At 46.5% G+C, this 18,487-nt stretch overlaps 1 protein-coding gene and 1 long non-coding RNA gene across 2 annotated transcripts in view; one reads left to right on the top strand and one right to left on the bottom strand.

Annotated features, from left to right (window-relative positions):
- LOC130142040 (transitional endoplasmic reticulum ATPase) overlaps positions 1-8,318 on the bottom strand; it is a 31,687-nt gene extending 23,369 nt beyond the window's left edge. The window contains exon 1 of the mRNA XM_056323453.1: positions 8,113-8,318. Coding sequence (XP_056179428.1) covers positions 8,113-8,129 — 17 coding nt within the window. The 5' untranslated portion in view covers positions 8,130-8,318. The remainder of the gene's footprint in view (positions 1-8,112) is intronic.
- Positions 493-4,216, top strand: LOC130142045 (uncharacterized). The gene is made up of 2 exons (XR_008819273.1): positions 493-2,191; positions 3,431-4,216. It is a non-coding gene; the product is annotated as an uncharacterized LOC130142045 (long non-coding RNA).
- Positions 8,319-18,487: the final 10,169 nt, after the last annotated feature.

The following is an 18,487-nucleotide window of genomic DNA, read 5'->3' as shown; positions in this document are numbered from 1 at the left end:
AAATAGGGGAATTAAAGGACAATGCTGCAGCTCCCCTGACAGGAAGAATTGTAAGAGTTCCAGGGGTCCTCAAACTTTTTAACCAGGGGGCCAGCGCTGATGAAGGGGCAGGTAGTCATCTGCGGCTGCTTGGTTCCCCCCCCCAACCCCCGGTGGGGGGGTTCTGTAAATACCGGGGGCCGGATTGAGGACCCTGGGGGGGTCCGTATCTGGCCCGCGGGCTGTAGTTCGAGGACCCCTGGGTTAGCCTTTCAAGGCTCATTAGTTAAACCTAACAAGCCAGTAGAAATATTCAAGTGCTCATGAAAGATGGGTGGTTTTTTGTTGGGTTTGGGTTTTTTGGGGGGTTTTTTTGTTTGTTTTTTTTAATATAAGCACCTTTCCATAATACCTACACAGGAGTCACTGCAGCTCTAGCCTACTACACCACAAGAAATATGACAGATAATTTGTTTGCCTTGACAAAACTGAGCACAACAAACAGCAAGGAAATGGGAGAAAGTAGCATTAAGTGATTTCCTTCAAAATCAAATACAGCAAATAATTCGCATTATGAAAGAAATATGAACTTGAACCAACCAGTTCCCAAGGAGCTCTTAGAAGTTGTACATTCGCCAGCCACAACAGCAGTAGACTGTTTTAACTTCCCTTGGTGGGCGCATCCGACTACTCTCTCAAAGCAGCCCAGATGTGCCAGTGACTAAGGTCAGAACAGAAAACTCTGCAGAGTTTGGTTTGATTCACACCAAAAAGAAAAAAGTCTTCTTTTGTCCTGAGCAAGCAGCAAGCACCAGCAAAGAGTAGGAAGCTTTGTGGACAACAGTGTTGGCCATACACTCTGGCTCCGTTTCACTATTTTAGGGACAAAATAACCAGAAGAAATCAAACCTTGAGTGGAAGCGGCAGAGCAAGCAGCTACACAGTACAAACACAAACTGGCAGCAGTGTGTCACTTGGCGTGCTCAATGCACTTTTAAAAATACATCAGAGGTGACATACCTAAAGTGTGATGTTACCTGAGATGCCCCCAACCCTCAAGATAAAGATTTTTCCCAAGACAGACTATGCAGTATTGGCTCCTTTCTCTGACACATAAAAGGGGGAACACTTCCAAGCAAGCCTATGAGGACAGCTAGCTTGTTTCCAAAAGGTTCTTAAGCTTCGTATGAAAGGCAATATTATTTTAAGTGAACAAAAGGAGGAGTGGTAAAAACATATCTTTCCAGAACTGCCAGCATTGGGAAAGTCACCTTTTTCCTCACTTCATTAAAGAGTGCAAGAGGTAAGAAATTGACATCAATCCCTTTCAATGACTATGTGAGATGTTACAGATCCATTCTCTAAACCTAAAAAGACACAAGAAAGCTCCTACTTGGATGTATCCAGCAGCCTCATTAATTCCATCTTCAACCTAAAGTGTGGTCTTGGTAAAGTCCTAAAAGGTCTGGTATTTCCAGGAAAACTGAGAACGCAATACATTGTCAGACCAGACAGGATCTTGTGATTAAAACAGTGGATAAAAACAACCACCTACTTGTAAGGACTTGGCCTCATCATTAGTTCCTGTGTTGCAGAATGGCTGTGTGATCATGGCCATGACTCCCTTAAAGATCTTTGTGAAACAAAGTTAGCGTAAGTTAGCTGAAGCAGGCCTTGCAGCTATGCTGAGGCATGCTGATAAGGAAGCTGAGAAAAACACTGACCTTGTGCCTAATGTTGTAAATAACTTTGAGGAATTCGCGTAGACAAGAGAGGAAAAAAAAAATATGTAGCTAGCTATCCGCAGAAACCGCAAGTAGGAGGACGTATGAAAATGTAACCCTTTAGAGCTTAGCCAATCAGCAGATGACTAGTAGGCATAATTAACTGGAACTGTATATAAGACATAATCGCGCCGTAATAAATCGAAGCTTGCTTTATCACTCATATTGAGTCGGCTGCTTGCTTTCCCTCGCTCGTCAAAGTGGCGCCCGAACAAGGGACCCCTAACCTTGTTCTTCACCGGACAGCGAGGATGGAGAAGCACTGGTAGCAGCGACCAGAGAGCAGAAGATCGGCTGATGCTGGCATCGTACCCGATCCGTGCTTGAGCCCAGGATAATTCAAGAAGGGGTTCGCCGTCCGTGAGCTGCTACCCAAGGGAAAAGGCTGCAACAAAGAGGACTTTAACGAGTGCACAATGGAAAAAGAGGTAGCGCTAGCGCTTTTACAATGCTTTTTAGAAAAGCGGGGGAGTAGGCCCTTTAAAAGATCTGGCCCGGTTAATTGCATTAGGTAAAGCAAAAGGATATTTTGCAGATCCTGAGCATATGTTTGAAGTAGAAGAATGGCGTAATTATGGGGATTGTTTATGGGATTTAGTAATAGATGATGATAAGGCAGCAAAAAAATTGATGAAATCATGGCATGAAGTAACTAATTGTATAAAAAGATATCAAGCAGAAAAGCGCCTTGCTGCAGCAGTAACAAGCCGACTTGCAAGCGCAGATCCTAATGCAGGAAAAATTATGCCATGTGAGAATTACATTCCAATACCCCCTTTATCACAAACAGTGCTCTCTGTACCACCTATAGAGCCCACTGCACCACCTCCAGACCCTTCGTGTCCTCCGCCACCCCCTCCGGTGAAGTAGCCTCGCCCCCCCCCCCCCCCCCTCCCCCCCCCCCGGTGCAGTAGCCTCGGGGGGGCCAGAGGGCGGGGACACATCTGACGAAAGTGCTGCTGAGGAAGAAAATAGCAGTGGGCAGTCATTACAAAATTCTAAAAAAAAAAAAAAAAAAAAAGGAACAAAAAAATACAGTAAACAAACTGGTGCGTTCTACGCACATTAATTGGCAAAAAATAGCACAAGAAGCAGCTGCTCAGGGAATATTTGATATTGCTGAGCAAGTCAACCCCCCACAAGCTTTCCCTGTAACGTATCAGATGAATGCCGCTAACCAAAGACAGGGAACCTGGGAGGCTTCGATTGGAAAATATTAAGTCAGTTACGTAGTACAGTGAATGAGTCAGGCCTCCACAGTGAGCCCACCAGATATACCTAACTTTATGAAAGGGCCGTTATTGTGCCAGTGTATTCTGGAGAATAGTAACAGTTACACCAAAGGCATTTTAGTAACCCTGCCCTTAGATTCTTCTGTAGAAACAATGCTAGAGCGAATGAGTTGGGTGCCAGTAGGTCAGCAAGCCTTGCTAGTGGAAGCAATCCAAGCAGTAGGGAGAGATTTAGTGCAAGCCCAAAGTCAGGCTTTTGCAGCGCTTGCGCCTCTGTGCCCCCCTGGGGCTACCGCGCCCCCAAAGCCAGCGACCACCACGCGCCAAGACTTCCCCTGCTATCGATGCGGGAAGCCAGGACATACCCGTGACCGATGTCGACAACGTCAACTGTGGTGCCAAAAGGGACCACACAGCACCAATGTCTGTCGGCAGATGGGAAACCGAGCGCGAGGAGCCGCAGCGCGTCGACCCCAATCGCGACTCCTGTCACCTTCACGACACCCCCTCCAGGAGACATGACCAACTCTTATCGGCAGACACCGTGTTACAACCCGCCACCCGAAGGAGCCTCGGCCTGGACCTGGCAACAGCAGTAGATACAACATTAATTGACAACCGACCACAAAAAATCGCAACTCGTGTCCGAGGACCTCTGATAATTAATGGACAAAGTTATGGTGCTCTATTATTAGGGCGGTCTTCTGGTAGTTTGAAAGGGCTGTTGTAAAGTGTGTTGCTTATAGTAATAATTGTTATCATTGCACTCGTATGTTTAAGCTGTGCTCTCTCTTGTATTCAAAAATTACTCAAGCGTGTAACTGCACAAGTTTTGCTTGCGCAAAGAGAAAAAGGGGGAAATGTTGCAGAATGGCTGTGTGATCATGGCCATGACTCCCTTAAAGATCTTTGTGAAACAAAGTTAGCGTAAGTTAGCTGAAGCAGGCCTTGCAGCTATACTGAGGCATGCTGATAAGGAAGCTGAGAAAAACACTGACCTTGTGCCTAATGTTGTAAATAACTTTGAGGAATTTGCGTAGACAAGAGAGGAAAAAAAAAATATGTAGCTAGCTATCCGCAGAAACCGCAAGTAGGAGGACGTATGAAAATGTAACCCTTTAGAGCTTAGCCAATCAGCAGATGACTAGTAGGCATAATTAACTGGAACTGTATATAAGACATAATCGCGCCGTAATAAATCGAAGCTTGCTTTATCACTCATATTGAGTCGGCTGCTTGCTTCCCCTCGCTCGTCATTCCTGGACACTGGAAATTAATTTAGCAGGTAGATTTTAAAACTTAAGCTAAGGGACACCAGAAAGAAACAATTTAGCCTGTTCAAAGTGTAAATGTAAATCATACTCCTCTACACGAGATGTGGATCCAAAGGCGTTTTGATAAGAAACTGCTGCCAGACTTTGGCTACATAACCTGTTACTGAAACTGAGTGGCTGTCCCTCAGGATGCAGAGATTGCTGTGCAGCCTAAAAAAAAAGTCTGGGATACGAGATAAAAATAAATGGAAAAGGAACTGGGCAGCAAGTGGAAGCTTTTGGACCAAAACTTTCAATAAACCAAAAGCTGTATAAATCTGGAAAGAAAGTTCAAATACCTTCCAACACACAGCAATGCTGAACAGCACAGCAAGTAGTCCACTTAGTTCTGCTGAATGTGAGAAAAAAAAAGTTTTAGTACTCAAGAACTGAATCTGCAGTTCCCCAAGAAGCAAGAGCTGGATCAATGTTGTCAGTACACTATCGTACTTAAAGTGATTGAAAAGCTTAGAGGCATTAAAAATGGAATAAAGGTCTCCAAGAAACAGCATGCATACATCTAAATGCATGGGGTTCTGCAAACAAACAAAGGTGTTAAGAAATTACGTGACAGCTACACAGAAGAGTGATGTTATTTCTCCTACAGACAAGGGTAAGGACTTTGACAGACAAGCACTACCCATTTTCCAGTAGCAATTCAGATTATTATGACCACTGTTTGCCCTCATTGCATCTCTCCTGGGGGTTCCTCATGCTGAAACTAAGATAACAGAGCAAAATATGTCTGTGCACCTCAACCACACTCAAACAATCCCTGCCATCTATGCATCAGGAAAGGAAAGCCTGAACTGAAAATACTAAGCAGGAAAGCCTAAGGCACAGGTTGGGGTTCTCTCCTGCCAACTTTCCTATGTGTGCTGGCAAAATTCAGTGAAGGGCAGAACAGAGAGCTAACATAGGTAATTTTTAAAGCTCCTCAATGAGTTTCCTATCAGGGAGGACTTGGTGCAAATCCTCTAGGTCATCTCCCTTACTCATCCCTTTCATCAGCTCCCTCGCCCACTTTCCCTCTCACTCCTCAACAAAGAGATAAACTGAACAAAAAATGTAGCTTTAGAGCAGTTTTGGAATTAAAAGGAAATACAAAGCCTGCATCAAAAGCCTGCCCTTAGACAGAGGCCAGAATCGAGGACATAATGGCACAGCTAATGGCCAAACTTGCATATAAAGCGCAACATCAGCAAAATTGAAGTAAACATGCCCTAAAGACCAACAATAATGGGTTCCCAGTTTCCATCCTTAGCCCCCTTTTCTCTCTCAGTAAAGAAGTCCGATAGCTCCATTTGACAGAGGGAAGAGGTTGGGAGGGACATTTTACAACTTTTACCACTTCATTTTTCTCTGTGTCAGAGCTTCCCTAGTTCAGCATGGTGATAATGCCTAGAGGCTATGCATTGTGGTGGACAGCAGGAGTAGGCTGGAAACTAGGACCATGCATGGCAATCAGTTAGCTGAGGGGAATGTGCTCGAGCTTGTCTAGACAACAATTAACATGATGAGGCATGTTTGCAGAGCACGGGGGAGTGGGAGACGGATGGCGCCAAGGAAAGGTAACACCTTGTGGTTAATTGCTGGTAGTTAACCACCAATCAGGGATTGCCTAGTATGCAATGCTTAGCTTCAAGAACCAATCTGTTTAAAACGCGCAGCTTCTGAAAGTGTATAAAAACTCATGCTTCTGTACAATAAATTGACATTTGCTTGCATCAAGCTGCGTCCCGTCTCTTCATTCGCCGCAGTGGACAGTATGAAGAATGAGCGCAGAAAGTAATTACTAATTCTTCTGAAAACAACTACCAATCTCCGAAGCTCCACATAAAGTAGGGAACTAAACTGTTCCTGCAAGTCTGTGCTAAATATACAATGAAAAGTCACCAACTCAAAATGATTTCAGCTTCGTTAACAAGTGAACACAGTCATGCTTTTTGTATGGTGGTGTACTTTTTTATCAATACCCTCATGAACTTGCTTCCTAGATAAAACCTGTCAGTGCTTTCTTACCAGCCCTGGACCTCAGCATCCATGTTACAGACTGAACTACTTTCCCCAGCTAAGCATCAAAAAAAATCCATACAACATTTTATCCATTGAAGCTAATGAGCAAAATATCTGATGATTGCAGCCACTTACTTGTGGATAACTGGCTAGCTGAAAAAGGTCTCATAGACATAGTCCAGCTGGCTGGACAAAAATGCACATCGCTCTCAGCTTATCTGAAGTAAAGCAAAAATACACTGTCTTTGGCTGTCCTTGTTACACAGTAACAGGAAGATTTTGGTGGGAAAAGAATGTTGCAGGTGGGAACAGATAACTACAGAAGAGAAACTAGGGGTGGGCTTGGTATTTAGGCAACTAACCAATAATGAGCTTAACTTTTGTAATATGTATGAGCTAGTTATAAAAAGGCATAAAAGGTGACTGTAAGGCACAATAAACGAAGTCTGCTGATCACTCATATTGAGTGACTGTGTCTTCCCTCCGTCGCGACACTGGAACAGCACATGACACAGCAGTGCGTTCATACCCACACTCAAGATGCCAAGTTCTCAAAAACTGATTCAGACAGATATGGACACGGAAATGAGACTCTCTTCAGAAACCACACTATTAGCTCTTGCAATGCTACTCTTGGTGTTAAAGCTCAATTCAGCAAGATGGCTGCTAACAATATTGACCCAAAAATTGCAGCTAAAAAGTAACTGTTTTCCAGTTGCAAAGTAACTTTTATTGATTCCTGTGTGGCGAGAACTTTGCAAGAGTAGAAATTTCTTTTTTTAAAGACACTGTTCACCTCACTCAGACTCAAAATATACCTTTGAGACCATCACTTCCATCACAAACTTCTACCACGGACACTAAATTCTTGACACACCTTGCCGGAACTAAGTAGGAGTAAATAGGTCTAAATTGCAGGAGTTGCAAAAGAAAAAGAGAAGATAAACCACGGACGCTAAAGGGACTAAAAAGTGCCTCTGACAAGGGCAACAAGTCACTTAAAGTATTCTTGGATTTGGGAAATTATCTTTAGGTTCTATCTTTAGTCCTCTCAAGGGGCAATGAAGTGGCTTGCACACGTGGGCCGGGAGACCAGTATTACTCAACTAATTTTTGAGAGGCGTAAAAGATGACCCTCAGCCTGGCACTGAAAACAGATTGAGGCAAGACACCAGAGACAAAAATATAGCCGATTGCCTTGGCTGCCACAGAGGCCAGCCCGGCACAACATATCTGCCTCTTCTAATGCCAAGTCACTTCTAGCCTTGATCCGAGGGCCGCTGCGGACCTGCGGGGGAGGAGGCCGGGACATGCCTCTCCTCCCTCACTGCCCCGCCAGCCGCTCCACCGCTTTCCCCGACGCTCGCGGGACCTGGAAGACAAAGCCCTTCCCGGCTGTGGCCTAGCCCAGGCGGGACGGCCCCGGGCGGGGGCACGGCCAAGGCCCAGCGGGAAGCCTAGCTTGGTCAGGCCTCGGCCCCCTATGACTCGACACTTCCCGGGGAGGCCCATCCGGGCGGGGAGGGAAGAGGAGCGGCGGCGCACGGGGCCCTCCTGAGGGCACGCGCCTGGTCTGGCGCGTGCGAGGAGCGGCCCATCCCCCTCCCAGCTCCACTTCCACCTCCTCAGAGCCTGCATGACACAGCGGGATCGGGGGCCGGATCGGACCCGCCGCCGGGTCCGGCCAGGGCAGTGCCGCACCGCACGGAGGAGTAGTAAGGAGAGGTAGGCCGGGCTCAGCACCGCCGGGCCAAGGCCGCGGCCTGCTAGCGGGTGGCCCACACTTACTCGGATCCTGAGGCCATGGCGCTGAGGAGGAAAGGGGCGAGGGTAGGCGGCCGGCGACGACTCCTCAAGGCGTGCGACAACGAATCTCAGACAATCTCGCGACGATGGCAGCAGGTCAACACACTTCGCGCTGACTGAACCTCAGAACCGACTCATCGGCAGGAAAAGCTCCGCCCCGCGTTGCCTCACCAGCTTAGCAACAGCATGCGCTGATCAATCGGAAATTCTGCCCAGCCACCGCCTAAGCCAATCGGGAAGGCGGAAGCGAGGAAAAAAAAGAACGAGCGCTCTTGTTCCGCTCGCTCTTGCTCCTTCCCCCTCTTCTTCTCCTCGCATAACACCCATCAGCCAATCACAGCACCACCCCTGCCGTGGCTGTTATACAGGGCAACATGGGTCGGGCAGCCAATGGCGAAAATCCAGGCGGAAACGCTCACCATGACGGCCATCCGGGCTAGTCTCGCCTCGCGATTGGCTAGCGCCCGAGGAAAGGGAACCGTGTGGGGAGGATTGCAGTCAATCAGGAGGAATGGGAGGCGGGTACTCGGGGAGCAGCCGGAGTGCGCTAAGCATACCCGGCCTCAGCCGGCGGGTCCGCGCACGAGCAGTGGGGCAAATTGGCCCCGTTGGGGGTGGTCTCTGGGGCAGCCTCGGTGAGTCTTTGAAAGGACGCGTTCCAGAGGCTTCATTTCCCCCCGGGTAAAAGTGTATGGCGGGGTTCGGCCCGGCCCTTCCTCTCCATCCAAAGGTACCTGCGGGCCTCCTTTCTCTGATTTTTTTTTTTTTTTGCAAGTTTTCTTTCCCTGATTGATTTATTTTTTTTTTTGGAAGGGCTGGACTACCCCACCAGGCCCTGCTGCAGGACTTATGCTCCCGACCGCTCATCTCAGCGCAGACACTGCCCCATCAGGGGTTTGAAGCCCTAGCTCTCCTTGAACCACCTGAAATACCCCCCCCACAGCTCTTCACCACCACCGGCCACGCCTCTGTGACCTGCTGCCTGCCAAGCACTGCTTCCCAGTCTGTTTGGGCACTCACATCCCCACATCCCTGATACAATACTGTAGTTGCTTCATGAACCTTTGTTCTAGTGTATAAACACCCTCACTTTTAGTTGTAGGTCAGCTGTGTCCTTGGGGCCAGCTATTGTTTAGGCTTTGTAATTCTTGTATGTAGGCACTAACCATCTAAGGAATTGTTTATCTTAGTCAAGGAATGTGTGAAGTGATGAGAGAGAGTCTGCAGCAGAAAAACCAGGCCGAGCTGGTTCTGTGGTTTGTGAAGGAGTGCCAAGTAAGTGATATGTGCAAGAACTTGGGGGGTCATGGGGCAAACAACGGGATGAAGAGGAAGTAATGCCCACCAGACCCTCAGGACGACCACCTGGAGGCATAAGTGCCAAGGAGTAAAAGGACATTATAATATTAATGAAAGTCCCTGGAAGGCTCATACATATGCAGATAATTCCTGGAAATGTAATGAATATGCATAGCTATGTGACATAAAATGGGACCTGTGAAATAGTTCGGCATGCACATTAGGTGGAGCAATCCCCCATGCATCTGGCACTGCAATAAATAATGCCTGCTTCTTAATGCTACATTGGTGTTAAGGAGTTTTATTCCCAATTTTCGGTGACATCCCCACCTGAGTGATATTTCCTTAGGGCCAGAAACATTGCTGGAGCCAAGTGGCATTGCACTTGCAGCCCTGGCTCTGCTCACATCAGGGGGGAATCGTGTGTCAGATGCCTGTTCTCAACCATCTGGTGCTGGCAGGTACTCCCTTGTTTTCTCATAGGTGACTATTAATAATTTAATTACCTGGTGCTCTGTTCCAAGGAGTCAACTAGTACTTGATCCCTGCCTCCTCTCCTGCCCTTCTATTTTTTTAAAGCCCAAGCAGTGAGGTGGGACTGAAGAAGAGCAGCCATGGGGCTCTCCCAACCCAGAGGAGTCTGGCTCTGCTGAATTTAACCTCTTCCAGTAAGGCATTGTCCCCCAACATCTGGGTTTTCAATCCCCTCTGTTCATCCCTTGCTCTCCAAGATATTTTTTCTGAAGGAACTGCAGGGCAAAGCCCACCCAAGGCCCCTTTGGCATTCAGAGGAGACCATAGCAGCTCCTATCTCATGCTTCTGAGCTTTGTCACGTCCTGTTTCCTCTCCCTCAACTCACCCTTTGCCTTGCAGTTTCCAACCATTTCTTCCCTCTTGTGGGAGGCAAGGCTTGCCAAAAGCTTGGCTAATGTGCTTGTGGGACCTTCCTCACCCAAAATTAGCTGCACCAAACACCAGGCAGGAGCAGGTGCCCCTTCACCCCTGCTCAGTGTCACACAAAGGAGCCCAGAGACACCTAGTGCAGTTAGCACAGACACCACCATCCCCCCCCAAGGGACACAGGGGACACACAGGCACGGGTCTCAACACTGCCACCTTTCCTGGCTAGTGCAGGGCAGTAGAAGTCAGACCTAGAGCTGCATGCTTCAGCCAAAACCACTTCTCTGGGCTCCAAACTACCGTGACCGAGTAAAGCGCCAGTATACAAAGCACAGGTAGGACAGATCATCTGACAAACCCTTTGCTTTATGAGACCATCTGGCTCTGACACCAGCTCCCTGGTGCTCCAGGGAGCACAGAGCTGCCCCCACTGCATACAGCAGCATAACCAATGCCAACTTCAAAGGAACGAGGATATCTCTGCCCTCGATCTCCCACAAACCCAGGGCACAGCCCACAAGCTCACAGCAGCTCCAGGCAGCATCAAGACCATGACTGCAAAGGTTCACTCTGGAAAAAGGACACAGTAAAACTTAAACTAAATAAAAGCCTTGGCTCTATTAGAAAAGGAGAACTATTCTGTTTCAGTCCTTTGGGAATCCAGCTTTATCCAAGAGTAATTTTGAGTCTTGGAGGAGTCCTTAAAGGCCTCATGCCAGCCTGGTGCAGGGAGACTTCAGCAGGTGGGGATGAGGAGACTGACTGGGTTAGCTCAAGGGGTCCAGGCTTGTAGTCCCAAGGTAATTCTGTATGCTTCTGGCAAGAGATTCACTGTGTGGGAAGGTCGCCTGCTTCAGACACAAAACCAGGTACGAAGAGAAGGGCCTGAAGGAGAAGGAAATGTTGCAGCATTAAGGACTGCAGCATTCCCTTGCTATGGTCTGACTAGGAAGTTCACTCTCCATGTGCTGCGCAGAGCCCCCAGCTTCTGCCTTCCCATTTGCCATCACAGAACCAGGCTTTGGCTCTGTGTCAGCTCTTTTGAGCCCCGGGGGAGTCCTGCATAGCCACAGCTTGTGGTCTCTCAGAGCAGACATGGAGGGAAGCTCCTCAGACACATTTGAGCTGTGGGTGCAGTCTAGCAGTTGCTGAGCTAAACTGTCCACACAGTTTGAAACATGGGCTATGCTGCTGGAGCTCTCTCATGTGTCCAGCTGAGATCCCACCCATCCCTCTACACACCTTCCCTGCCCTTCCTGCTGCCCATCCTCCCCAGCAGGGCTCTGGGAGAACTTCTGCCAGTGAGCAGCTGCCTCCAGCTTTCAGTTCAGTTTCCACAGGGCCTGTACCAGGTAGGAGGCAGCAGCTGGGTCACCTGCAAGACTCGAAGGGGGATTCAGTCCTTAGCAGAGGAAGAGCAGGTCCCCAGCGCTGCTGTGGATTGCAGAGTGTTGCAAAAGAAGCTTAGAAGCCAGATGAGGGAGGTGAGCATGAGGAGAGGTGGCATAATGGGGAGAAGACCATCCCAGCTGTGTCACAGGCTCTAACTCTGGGGCTGGCAGCTAAGGTAGATGGCATCAGTCTGTGGCACAGCCAACCACATCTCTGTTTGGACATGGGTTGGGGTTTTCCTTGCAGTCAGGTCTGCACCCCTGAAGGGAGGGATCCTTGGTCAGGACTGGGACCAGAAGGTTTGGCAATTCCTAGTGAAGCTCATGCCCCTACAGTGTGTCAGCACAGCTGGAGCACTGAACAGGGGAGACTGGCCCAAGTGCCCAGGGGTCACCGCTGGGAGCAGCACTAGCTATGCCTGGGCTGTGCTCAGGATACAGACAGCTCCCTGCTCCACTCCCCTCTCCCCTGACAGGCCTCCATACTTGGCCTCTGGACTGCTAGGTACAGACACATGGCTTCCTGCGATGAAGCAAGACTCCATCTCTCTAGCACCTCTGTTCTAGGAAAGCAGACCCTTTCCAAGAGAAAGCTGGCTATACCAGGCTTGGGTTTGGGCAGGAAGAAGAGAAACCTCCAAGCTGTCTCAAGGCACAGGTTATGGGCAGGATTCTGATATACCCCTCTGACAATAGTTTTGATCTGCTTCTCCAGAGCAGTGGGTTGACCAGGCCCCAGAAGAGCATCTCAAGTATGTAACATTGATAGCAGCCCTACTGTAATCCTTGGCATTCAAATAAGCGTGGACTAAAACATGAGACCTTTCTGCTGAAGGCAGCAAAGTAACCCAGGAAAAATTTGTGGAAATCCTCTCTGTTCCTGTTACAGATTTACGTGCACCAGCCACCATAACAGGGTCTGACCCTAGGATCCTACTGATTAATGTAGGTTTCCAATTCCTCTTTTATTAGTTCTCAGGTTACAGCTCAAGCTGGGTGCCTCTGGAGAGGGATCCATACCCCAGATCACACCCCTCAATTATACCTGTACCACCCAGCACTTGATCCCCAAGTCCAATCACTTAATTCTGGTCGGTGATCTCTTGATTTCTTATTGGTTTTCTTTGTTGCTGGGCTGGCCTTCTGAAGTTACCTCATTCTCTTGGAAATGTTTCCTTGCTCCTTATTGTTGACGCGGAAGGCTCAGACACAACTTATACGACCAATGTGATCAAGTTAGTGCCACTTTATTAAGGGATACACAGCAATGTATACACTAGCACAAAGCGCACACATTGCTTCTAGATTGCTAATAGGCTAAAGCTGCTTGTCTATTCACTCTCCTGCACTCTATGATTGGTCACGGCGTGGTATCCATGCTCCTCACCTACATTCTGTTTCGACATTCTATTTTCTTATTTTTCAGTCCAACTCCTTCATCTCTTTCCCACGTACAGTTCCTTAATAGTCCAAATTTCTTATCTCTCTGCCAGTACACAGTTTCTATGTCTTCCTTGGCCTTGCATATGTCCTTCACAACAGCTGCAGCTTGTTACAGCTTTGGCCTGCTCAGCCTGCTATTACAACAAAGTTACTTGGTCTGGATTGCTCATAATATGCCCATTTTCTTCCAGCCACTCCACACTTTATCTTCTTCATTCTGCTCACGTCTGCTGGATTCAGCTAGTTCTGTGTTAGCAGCATTAGTTTTATCAAAAAGTTTACTCTCAGTTAGCTCTTGCAGCCTAAGGCTTCAACTATTTAGTTACTAAGCTACTAATGCTAAATGAGACTATTCAGAGAGAATACAGTTAATCAAACTCCTTCTGTAACAGACCTCCATTTTTTTGGGGCATCCCTGCCCATCTGTAGTTGGCCTTGTATGAGGACTCTTCGATACCCTTGTATAGATTTCATAAGCATATTCTGTAAACAATCCCAAATACAAGTAAAAGCACAGCAGGCTATCAGAAGCATAATAACCACAGGTAAAAGACTTTTTAGCAGTGAACTAAATAAACTACTAAACCATGATGATAATCCCCACCCAGAGAGCAAGTTTTGTAACCAGTCGCTTTTGGGGGGGGGGTTGTATGCACTTTGGGCTCCTTTGTGGGTAGTTAGGCTGACTACATGATGAGCCAACACAAAGGAATTGTGTTCCTTATAACTAAGAGTAGGGGGTATTAGAAAAAGCAGTAAAGTACTGTACTAACACAGTTTTGAGAATAACGTTCACAGAATGGGGTTGTTGACATATGATTGAGCCCATTTTGGCGATGGTTTGCCTGATGTTTTCAATCAAATGTATAAAAGAAAAAGAACCAAAACACCTATACAAAGAAATGTTAATACCAAACTAGGGTAAACCACTCTACTGTCTTAAGAAGGTATAGAAGATAACCCAATAATAAAACACTGAGTCTCATGGCTAACTTCTTTATTGGGTGTTTGGTGCCACCTGCATGCACAGCATCAGTTTATCTATCCAGTTGCGCTTTTTTTGTTTATATTTCCCCAGCCCCAACCTCAATGATGGTTTCCCCAATGACCTTTATAACAGTTATCAATACAACACCCAGGATGACATTGGCCACAATTATTGCAGGATAACCAAACCAACCGTGCTGATGCCATCTCAAACCTTCCCCTCTTGGAACTGAGCCTGGAGTGGTTGCCACTCTATAAGGATGGTGAATACACCAAATAGGACACTGTCCTTGATTTATGGTCTCTGATGGTCCACTTGGCCAAGCAGCGGGTGACTCTCTGGTCCAGGTGGTTCTAGAAAGAAAACAAAACCAACATGGTTCTGGGATTCCTTCAGCCTTTGTATGCTTGAACAGTCCCAGTTTCAATCTCCAAGGTTGGGGTCCTGCGGGGTCAATGGTGGTCCATCTAATTGATGTTCTTTAGGCAGTTGTTTAACATGAGAGTGGTGAATCCAGTTAACCTTTTCTACAACCTTTACAGCAAAGAAAGAAGTTAATAACACAGTATACAGACCCTCCCATTTAGGGTCCAACTTTGTTTTGCAAGAGTGGACATTTATCATGACTGCATCTCCAGACCAGATATCATGCACTTTCATTCCAGCTGGTATTGGTTGAAAACATCTGGCTTGTGCCCTATTTTCTTGTAGATGTTTTTGAATTCCCAATACGAATTTGATAACTCATATCCATCTAAGAGGTTGGTCCTAGTGGGGACAAAGGTTCCAGGTACAGCTAAGTGCCTGCTGTGGGAAAATAACGGAAGATTGGTGAGGAGGATTGTAAACATACTCAAGTTACCTGCAGCTAGGTGTAGAAAAGCACATATATCATACTAATTGTTGTGTGTTTGACAAGTAGAGTATCTGTGTTTAGATAACATAGGCCTGTGATAGACTTAGAGGCACCCTATCAAACACACTTGGGATTCCTGCCCTGCTGTAGGGAAGATCAAAGCACAGTGGTAAACTATGCCTGCATGAATCAGCAGCTTTGGCAATCCTTTAGGAAGAACTGAGCTCCACAGTGCCTGTGTCCCCACTTGTGTGCCTCTGCCTGGGTGCTGCTTTAGGGATCCCCTGGTTGGTGAGTTAAAAATAAATTTAGTCTTTGCATTTCATCTGTGGTTTTGTGGTTGTTCCTATGTCCTGCCTGTGCTGGCTCACACACCTGTCAAACACTATTTCTGCTGGTGACAACTGTAGAGGTTGGTGAAGGATATTTCTAATATCCCATAGCACTATTCCTAAAACTTCAGGTAATTTCAAACCTGCCTGACAACAAATTAAAGCAATTTTATTTTTAAGAGTTCTAGTAATTCTTTTCACCTGTCCTGAGGACTGCAGATGATATGGAACATGTAGCTGTCATTGTATTCCTAAACTTTTATAGTTATTGTTTAGCATTCCCACTGAAAAATGAGAACCCCTATCAGATTCTATGGTTTCAGGTATTCCATATCTGGGAATGATTTCCTGCAAGAGTGTTTTGACCACTCCTGCAGCATCAGCTTTCCTGGTGGGAAAAGCTTCTACCCATCCTGAGAGTTGATCCATGATTACCAGCAGGTGTTTAAGTCCACTCACAGAAGGCATATCAGCATAATCAATTTGCAGTCTTTGGAATGGGAAGTATGCCCATGATCATTCTCCAACCTCCTGTTTGGGTTTTGCATCAGAAAACTTCCAACATGTGGGGCATGAACTCACAATCCTTGCCATAAGTATTCTGGGAGCTGCCCGCATTTTCTCAGTCTGGTTAACAACTGCTATTATCCCTCCATGTGTTTTATCATGAAACCACTTAGCCAAAGTCATTAAATATTTTTCTTGGTAAAATGGGTTTTCCCCCCAATAGTCCAAATTCCAGTTTCATCTTTCATAGCCTCCCAACTTTCCCATTGAATCCATTCTTCCTGAGTAACCCCTGCATATATTTGGTCTGGATTATCGATATCTGGCCAGTTATCAGCAGAGGGAGTTGTTATGGTGGTATACTCGTATAGGTTGGCAGGCAGCAGCTTTAGCTGCTTTATCTGCCAATTCATTATTTCTTTCAATTTTGCTGGCCTGCCAAGGTAAGGAACCCTTGTTCTTCCCATATCATACTTGTTGCATGACACACTCCAAAAGCATATTTAGAATCAGTATAAACAGTTACCTGCTGATTATGTCCCCACCAGGCTGCTCTTGCTAATGCAGTTAATTCAGCCCCTTGGGCACTCACTGAAGGTCATAGAAGTTCTGCTTCAAGTAACTCTTAAGTTTCTCACCACTGCATAGTCTGTGTGTTGTTTTCCATTCACATAGTATGAAGTGAAAAGGGTTAGATCAGAATTCTCTAGAGGTTGGTCTTGCAGATCTTCCCGTAGGCAGCTGAAATGAAACACTTCCTTAGCACAATCATGATGCAGCTCACCATCAGAGGGAGCAGGCAATAAAGTTGCTGGATTCAAAACATTACATCTTTTTAAAGTTATGTTATCCACATTTAAAATCCTTAATTCATAGCGATGCACTCTTTGTGGGGACAATGCATGTGTAGCATGTTACTTAAGAATCAGTTCTACTTCATGTGGGACATTCATGATTGTTGGGTGACCCAGAACTAATGGTCTGCTTCTTTCTATGATAGGTGCTGTTGTTGCTATCGCTTTAACACAGGAATTATTCCCTGCCACTACAGGATCCAGTTGAGCTGAGTAATAAGCCACAGGGCAGCAATGTGAACCTAGCTTCTGAGTAAGAACTGCTAGCTACTCCTTTGTTCTCATGCACAAATAATTCAAAGGACTTGGAGTAATCTGGCAATCCCAATGCCAGAGCAGAAGCTAAAACTCCTTTTATAGCTTGGAAAGCCTTTTCTCTCTCTGGACCTCAGCATATAGGTTCTACTTGCTCTGCCTTGGTAACTTTTGTCAGTGGCTGGCTTAACTCCCCTAGCCCCAGTATCCAGTGTCTGCAGTATTCTACTGCGCCTAAAAATCCTCACAATCATTTTCTTTGTTACTGGTCAAAGTATTTCTACAATAGCCTAGACCCATTCTGGGTCTACTAATCCTTGCCCTTCCTTTAATATGAATCCTAAATATTTTACTTCCTGCTGACACAACCGAAGCTTAGATGCACAGTGACCTTTTTCTACTAAAGCAGTACGTAGACAAATAGTATCTGTAGACAGCTTTATAGCAAGTGCTGGAGGCCACGATGCCTGTGAAGGACCTTGAAGGCTGAAGAAGAAAGTAAGTAAGATAAGGTTGGCTGAACACCCGGAAGAAAAACGGGATATGAAGCGAGGCTGGAGTGGATGCGTGATGCCACGTCGGCGGCTGGCTGAGAACATGAAACTCACAGAGATAAGAAGGAAGAGAGAGAGAAAAATGCAAGAAGTTCAGTGTGTTTGTAGCTTAGTAATGAACTGTTGCAGAATGGCTGTGTGATCATGGCCATGACTCCCTTAAAGATCTTTGTGAAACAAAGTTAGCGTAAGTTAGCTGAAGCAGGCCTTGCAGCTATGCTGAGGCATGCTGATAAGGAAGCTGAGAAAAACACTGACCTTGTGCCTAATGTTGTAAATAACTTTGAGGAATTTGCGTAGACAAGAGAGGAAAAAAAAAAAAAATGTAGCTAGCTATCCGCAGAAACCGCAAGTAGGAGGACGTATGAAAATGTAACCCTTTAGAGCTTAGCCAATCAGCAGATGACTTGTAGGCATAATTAACTGGAACTGTATATAAGACATAATCGCGCCGTAATAAATCGAAGCTTGCTTTATCACTCACATTGAGTCGGCTGCTTGCTTTCCCTCGCTCGTCGCAAGTGGCGCCCGAACAAGGGACCCCTAACCTTGTTCTTCACCGGACAGCGAGGACGGAGAAGCACTGGTAGCAGCGACCAGAGAGCAGAAGATCGGCTGATGCTGGCATCGTACCCGATCCATGCTTGAGCCCAGGATAATTCAAGAAGGGGTTCGCCGTCCGTGAGCTGCTACCCAAGGGAAAAGGCTGCAACAAAGAGGACTTTAACGAGTGCACAATGGAAAAAGAGGTAGCGCTAGCACTTTTACAATGCTTTTTAGAAAAGCGGGGGAGTAGGCCCTTTAAAAGATCTGGCCGGATTAATTACTATGGGTAAAGCAAAAGGATATTTTGCAGATCCTGAGCATATGTTTGAAGTAGAAGAATGGCGTAATTATGGGGATTGTTTATGGGATTTAGTAATAGATGATGATAAGGCAGCAAAAAAATTGATGAAATCATGGCATGAAGTAACTAA

This window comes from Falco biarmicus, chromosome W, assembly GCF_023638135.1.
Source record: "Falco biarmicus isolate bFalBia1 chromosome W, bFalBia1.pri, whole genome shotgun sequence".
Taxonomy (NCBI): Eukaryota; Metazoa; Chordata; class Aves; order Falconiformes; family Falconidae; genus Falco; species Falco biarmicus.
This window is presented reverse-complemented; position numbering and strand designations above follow the sequence as displayed.